Raw genomic sequence first — 6,300 nt, 5'->3', positions numbered from 1 at the left:
CGTACGCTGCGCGTCCCGGCCACGCGATCCGCTCCCATGCGCCACGAGGAAGCAACCTGGCCGCGCACCGACGCCGGCGAGCCTCTGTGTCAGCTGAGGCGTAAAGCGCACTCTCGCCGGCCGGCCGGCCTGCCGGACGTCGCACCGCCAACCAGCTGACGAGCGGGACCTGCCACCATCCCGCACCGCACCGCGCCGACGCCGCAACCGACTGACGAGCGGGACCTGCCACCGGCCCGCCCGCCGCGCGGTCGCACCGACACGGACGAGTCCGCACCGTGCACCTTTTCCGTAACCCGTAAACAAACGATTTTTAAAAAAAAAGTCGAGCGCGCGACCAGCTCGCCAACGGAGCGTCGCTTCCACGCCATCCCTCTCCCTCTCCATATGATTTGATCCCCGCGGCCCGACCGACAGCCCACCGCCGGCCCCGGCGCGTCCGATCCGCCCACCGACGGCCGCGATCCTCTCTCTCCCGCCGGTAGAGCGAGCCAGGGGCCAAAACGCGATTACGAGGGGACCCGGAGGACCTGCCGGTAAGATACGCACGTCCGTCTCTGCGCCCGAGCACGCGACGCGCGGCTTTAAATGGTGCAGCAAAAGAAGCGCACAGCAACAGCGAGCAGAGCAGCAGTGCAGGAGCGGCGGGAAGTACGACACGAACGCCTTCCTCTGCTCCGCCTCCTCGGCTAGCTAGGGTTTCCCCCCTCGTCGGCGCCGGCGAGCCGGTCTCCTTTCTGCACAACCATCCATTCCCAGGTGCGTCTCTCCTTCTTCCTCGCCTCGCGTTTGCGGGTCCAGTGTGTTTGGATGGAGGCGAGCGGACCGGCCGGCGCCTGCTCTGCTCGCTCCGCCTCCTCCGTTGGCACAGTCGGTCCATTCCGGCGGCCGCGCGCGCATCCCTTCGGCGGTTCCGGCGGCGAAATGACCGAACGAATCTGGCCGGGGAAACTCAAGTGCGCGAGTTTGTACAGTATTTGTTACGCATTGGTTTGACAGGGATGCTGCCGACATGAATCAAGCCTGCACCATGCGGCTTGTATTACCGCATCCTCGTGATTCATGTAGGCTCAATGCTTCATTGTTGGTAGTTATACACAGATCGAGTTGTAGGCAGTCTTATTTATTAAACGGTTTCTGCCAAAGAAACGACCAAGTCACTGGTCCTGCTTAATGGTTTCCAAAGGAGTCACCACACCACTTATCTAATACAGTTTCTAAAACAATCACTAGTCTTGCTGACTTACTTAATGGTGTTCCAACAGATAATCATCAGCCTTGCCCTGCAAAAAAAAGGTCTCTAGTCCTAGTACTAGTTAATGGTTTCTAAATCATTTATTTGGTTAAATAAGAAATAGTGTTTTCCAGTGAAAAAACACACCGGTCCTACTTATTACTAGTTTCTAAATCAGTTATTTGATCCACAAGAAACAGTCCTGTTTTGCAAAAATCTATTTATCCTCACCTGCAAACTGAACGGTGTGGGTTGGTCATTTTCCGTTGCTGTGTAGACATAAGCATGTCGATTTCATCGCCGCACATTCACAACATCTATGTTGTTCATCATACAGTTAATTACTAATGGCAGGATGCTGATCCATTTGCCTATGCTTGTTCCGTGGATAAACTAAAATGCATACTAACCTTCATACAAGGGGTATGAACCCATCCATCTCTATCGAGTTCCTGCTTTTGTTGGGTTGCTTGGGTCGATTCTACTATTTGGTTGTTGCTGTCAGCATAGTCAATCATGGTCTGCCAATCGGGTCGATTCTTTTGAGGGTCCTGGTTTGCCAGTTTCTTATTTTATTGTTTGCTCATTTGTGCCTATGATCCCCTTGCATGGTATTGTCATAGATTTTGTCTTCGTTAAAGCTATAACGATAACCTTTTCAGTTCACATTGTTGTGTCTTTATTATAACATTAACTTAACTTCTGTCGGAACAGCTTTAATTGGAACCCTGTATTTACAGTTTTGTAATGGAGGCAAACATACGATTGTTTTCAGGTTTTTGTGATGGCTCCCGCTATTGAAGCCGTGGAGAAGGTCAAGCTGGCAAGCGCACCCGTTAAGCCTCCTGTTCTTAATGAAAGAATACTGTCATCCATGACCCGGAGACCTGGTTCAGCGCATTCATGGCATGATCTTGAGATAGGTACTTGACATTTGATCTTGACAAGACGTCGATTTCGTTGTTCCCCTCTTCTGAAAACTTATGTTTTGGACTTCTTTGTGCAGGCCCTGATGCACCAACTATCTTCAACTGTGTAAGGCCACGCTAGTATATTCTTAGTGTTTTTCCTTTCCTTCTAATTTTGCTGTATAATTATCTAAAATAAATTGTTGTATATTTATATGCTACAAGCTCGTATCAATAGCATATCCAATAGGATTAAGTTCCACCTCATATAAAATATTTCATCTTTCAAGCCACCTATGTCATTTCATGCTTCTCAATTTTGTTTAATTAGTTGTTATCCTAAATGCTCAGGAGGTCTGAACCACAAACTAAAAAATGGATGCTATTTTATGCCAGGTCATTGAGATACCGAGGGGCAGCAAGGTTAAATATGAACTTGACAAGAAAACTGGACTGATAATGGTAAAGCATTGCTATTCGTTTTCCCTCCTATTTTGAATCTCTGTTGCTCAATCGTTCTTATGGTTTTCGTTGGCTATATGCATGTGTACAGGTGGACCGTGTGCTCTATTCATCAGTTGTGTACCCCCACAACTATGGGTTCATTCCCCGCACACTGTGTGATGACAGTGATCCGATGGATGTGCTAGTTATCATGCAGGTAGGTTTTACTACTTCCCTTTTCTGAACAGAATGTCGTTGTGCTTTTTACTGTAGAATCTTTTAGTTGGTTGTAGAACAGTATCAATATACATTCGCAAATCTTTCTATTTATCACTTCTACCCTTGTTTGGGACAGCATCTGAAATGTTTATATTCGTTGATACAGGAGCCAGTTGTGCCAGGTTGTTTCCTACGCGCAAAGGCCATTGGCCTCATGCCTATGATAGACCAGGTAGGTTTGCTTTCATCTCTCAACAATGCAGTCCAAAGAAAGCAGAGTCCCTGATCAGTATTTCTTTGAACAGGGAGAAGCAGATGATAAGATCATTGCAGTGTGTGCTGACGACCCTGAATACAAGCATTTCAATGACATCAAGGAGCTCCCACCTCATCGCTTGGCTGAAATCCGGCGCTTCTTTGAGGACTGTATCCTTGTTGATCCACTTATATTTAGATATGACTAGAAAACATTCCACACACACACACACACAAAAAAAAAACTTATTTTTGTTTTACTTGAAAAAAATGCCTTAAGTTTGAACCTGCAGGATACTTGTAGGAAAATTACTGGTCCTCGCCTCTTTGATGCACTACTGGTGCATAGCTATGTGCATTCGTAGTTTGTTGATAGCTGACACATGGATATTATATCATGCATAAACGGTCAGACAATGCAAGTTTTTTTTTCGAGATCAGACAATGCAAGTTCGATAGTACATGCCTCCTCTTAGATCAAATGATTTCTTTAACCGTGACGCCTAGACAAGAAGAATGAGAACAAGGAGGTTGCAGTGAACGACTTTCTGCCCGCCACTGCTGCTTACGAGGCCATTCAGCATTCCATGTGAGTGTTTCTTTCTTGAATCCCCTCGGCATGACTGCATCCTCAATAATCTTGGAGCTGAGCTGACGCCGGTCTTGCTGGTGTTCTGTTCACAGGGATCTGTATGCTACTTACGTCGTGGAGGGCCTGCGGAGGTAGGCTGCTACCCGGAGGCTCGGCTCGATGCGCTGCTCCTTGTCGTCGGGCTGGGACATGTTGACGAAAACCGGAGAATGAGACACTGTCACCTTACGAACTAAGTACTGTTATTTTGTTGGTGTTGGCATATGTACCACTGGTTTTTATGACCTTGAAAGTAGTAGTTGGCACAAAAAGAGTGGTGAAATATTCTTTTGTGGCCTTGGTGCCACTGTGTTGTTGTTACCTTGATGTTGGTTCTCTTGAGGATTCAAGTCATGCGTAAGAAATTCATTGTCAATTTCTCATGGTCAGAAAATCAAGTATGTCATGGCTGCTGATTCCTTTACAGCATAAAAATACAGAGATGATTCCTGATAGCAGAATTTCGTCCAGAATGACATAAATTTCACCCACAGAAAATGAGAAAATAGATTGGCGTCTCTAGTAGGAGTACATTGCAGTGCAAGGTTCGTTGTTCATTTGCAAAATGAACCATGTCTCTCCTTTGCTTGTAAATCAACACGCACAATGGCCATTTAACAATACTCCATACAAAATAAGTACTGACTACTGTAGATTTGCTGGTGTGACCTGGCATGTACCAGGCATAAAAAATGCAATTTGTATTTGCCGTCGTTTCAAATATTCAGTCTATGGTAACTCATTTGCAAGAATGCAGAGACGAACACCGATAACTAGTCGACCAAATCAGAAATTGTTCCCAGATACAACTTTCCAAAGAATCGCCTAAAGAAAATCAGTTGGAGGCAATCATGGAATTTGCAAGCAATGGCACAACAAACGCAAATGCAGTTAACACAGAACGGAAATTCAGTGGCGTTTTAACAAACACTGCACTATTCAGAAGAACAGAGGAAGCATCCGTAACACAGGACTCGTTCGCAAGAACGCGAAGACGACCACTGTAAGTTGTTACCAAGCCAAATCAGAAAATGCACCAAGCTACAAATTCATGTGGGATTGACTACGGATAACCAGCTGAGCTCGAGCTGCCACGCAGTCATGAAATCTGTGAGCAATGGCAACTCTCTCGACATTGCTCACCCAACAAATGCGAATACAGTTAAACTGAGAACAGACAATCAGCGGCGTTTTAGCAAGCGCTGCATTGGATACCAGATTGGTTCATAGGAACAGAGGAAGCCAGAGGTTTCCTCTTCGTTCAGGATTACATGGCGGGGGCAAAGCAAAAGTGCAAGCTTTAACACTCCCTGGGAACACACCATAATAACATAGCTAACTTAACAGGGACGCTAGGCACGCGAGGGCCGACGGAGCATCGTCAGTTCAGCTTCGTCTGCGCGGCCGCTCCGCCCGCCCGGATCTAGGCCTTGGTGGCCTTCTTGGGAGCCTTCTTGGGGGACTTGGCGGCCTTCTTGGGCGACTTGGCGGCGGCGCCGGCCTTCTCGGTCTTCTCGGCCTTCTCGGCGGACTTCTTGGGGAGCAGCACCGGGTTGATGTTGGGGATGACGCCGCCGTGGGCGATGGTGACGCCGGAGAGCAGCCTCCCGAGCTCCTGGTCGTTGCGGATGGCCAGCAGCAGGTGCCTCGGTACGATGCGGGTCTTCTTGTTGTCCTTGGCCGCGTTGCCGGCCAGCTCCAGCACCTGCAAAACAAGATCGGCAGCTTGTTTCAGACCGGGGAGAAAGCTACGTCGGAAGAAAGAGAGGGAGAGAAGGGCGGTGGTTCGTCGGAAGAGAGCTAGGGAAGGGAGAAAGACGGCGGCGCGGGGCTTGCCTCGGCAGCGAGGTACTCGAGGACGGCGGCGAGGTAGACGGGGGCGCCGGAGCCGACGCGCTGGGCGTAGCGGCCCTTCTTGAGGTAGCGGCCGATGCGGCCGACGGGGAACTGGAGGCCGGCCTTGATGGACTTGGTCACCGACTTCTTCCTCGGCCCGCCCAGCTTCTTCGCCGCCACCTTCTTCGCCTTGCTGCCGTCCATCTTCCTGGCCTGCTTGCTTGCTTGCTTCGCTAGACTCCGGCGAGAGGGTTGGTGAGCTGTGGAGTGGGGAGCTCGGTTTGGTGGTTTGAAAATGGAGCCGCCGGGGATGGGGTTATATACCCGCGGGAGTCCGGGGGCGATCCGCGTGATGCTGTGCGCGGGCCGTTGGATGGCGGAGGCGTGGACGGTGGATGTTCGCTTGGGGGAGTGATCCGTGGGAGGAGGCCGCCGGCCAATCAGAGGAGCGGGACTGCCACAGCCGAAGAATAGAGCAGGTGAGGTCTTGAGCCTCGGCTATCAGCTCTCTCGTGACCATGGGCCAGCAAATTGAGGTGGATACTTGAGATGCATGTACATCAGTTGACATACCAGTTTCTATCATATCCTTTATATCTTTTGTTAAATATAATAATGCTTTATATCTTCCTAATTTTAAAGAGCTCACATTTAATTAAAGTCTTTAATTGATTAATTGAAATTTGATATCTAATTTTGATTGAGCCAATAATTTCTTAAAGCTTTCTCATTTAGTAATTTTATACTATACATTATGCTTTCTAATTTTTAAG

General features: G+C 48.6%; 2 protein-coding genes across 2 annotated transcripts; one reads left to right on the top strand and one right to left on the bottom strand.

Moving 5' to 3' along the window:
* The first annotated feature begins 603 nt into the window (after positions 1 to 603).
* Positions 604 to 4,085, top strand: LOC123448005 (soluble inorganic pyrophosphatase 4-like). Its single transcript, XM_045124797.1, has 9 exons — positions 604 to 759; positions 2,010 to 2,157; positions 2,241 to 2,269; positions 2,539 to 2,604; positions 2,696 to 2,803; positions 2,972 to 3,037; positions 3,111 to 3,231; positions 3,568 to 3,649; positions 3,745 to 4,085. The coding sequence occupies exons 2-9, from the start codon at positions 2,019 to 2,021 to the stop codon at positions 3,785 to 3,787; spliced, it is 654 nt and encodes a 217-aa protein (XP_044980732.1). The 5' UTR covers positions 604 to 759; positions 2,010 to 2,018; the 3' UTR covers positions 3,788 to 4,085.
* A 796-nt stretch (positions 4,086 to 4,881) lies between these two features.
* Positions 4,882 to 5,824, bottom strand: LOC123448093 (histone H2A.2.1-like). The gene is made up of 2 exons (XM_045124900.1): positions 5,528 to 5,824; positions 4,882 to 5,396 (listed from the first exon to the last, which is right to left on the bottom strand). The coding sequence occupies exons 1-2, from the start codon at positions 5,729 to 5,731 to the stop codon at positions 5,115 to 5,117; spliced, it is 486 nt and encodes a 161-aa protein (XP_044980835.1). The 5' UTR covers positions 5,732 to 5,824; the 3' UTR covers positions 4,882 to 5,114.
* Between the last annotated feature and the right edge of the window lie 476 nt (positions 5,825 to 6,300).

The sequence above is a fragment of the Hordeum vulgare genome, chromosome 1H (genome assembly GCF_904849725.1).
Source record: "Hordeum vulgare subsp. vulgare chromosome 1H, MorexV3_pseudomolecules_assembly, whole genome shotgun sequence".
NCBI classification, from domain to species: domain Eukaryota; kingdom Viridiplantae; phylum Streptophyta; class Magnoliopsida; order Poales; family Poaceae; genus Hordeum; species Hordeum vulgare.
Note: the sequence above shows the minus strand (reverse complement) of the source record. Positions and strands in the feature narration are given on the sequence as shown.

Coding starts and splice junctions, on each gene's coding strand:
- LOC123448005 (XM_045124797.1), top strand. CDS start 2,019: ATGGCTCCCGCTATTGAAGCCGTGGAGAAGGTCAAGCTGGCAAGCGCA. Junction 2,158..2,240: donor ATGGCATGATCTTGAGATAG/GTACTTGACATT, acceptor TTCTTTGTGCAG/GCCCTGATGCACCAACTATC. Junction 2,605..2,695: donor AGAAAACTGGACTGATAATG/GTAAAGCATTGC, acceptor GCATGTGTACAG/GTGGACCGTGTGCTCTATTC.
- LOC123448093 (XM_045124900.1), bottom strand. CDS start 5,731: ATGGACGGCAGCAAGGCGAAGAAGGTGGCGGCGAAGAAGCTGGGCGGG. Junction 5,397..5,527: donor TCGAGTACCTCGCTGCCGAG/GCAAGCCCCGCG, acceptor CTTGTTTTGCAG/GTGCTGGAGCTGGCCGGCAA.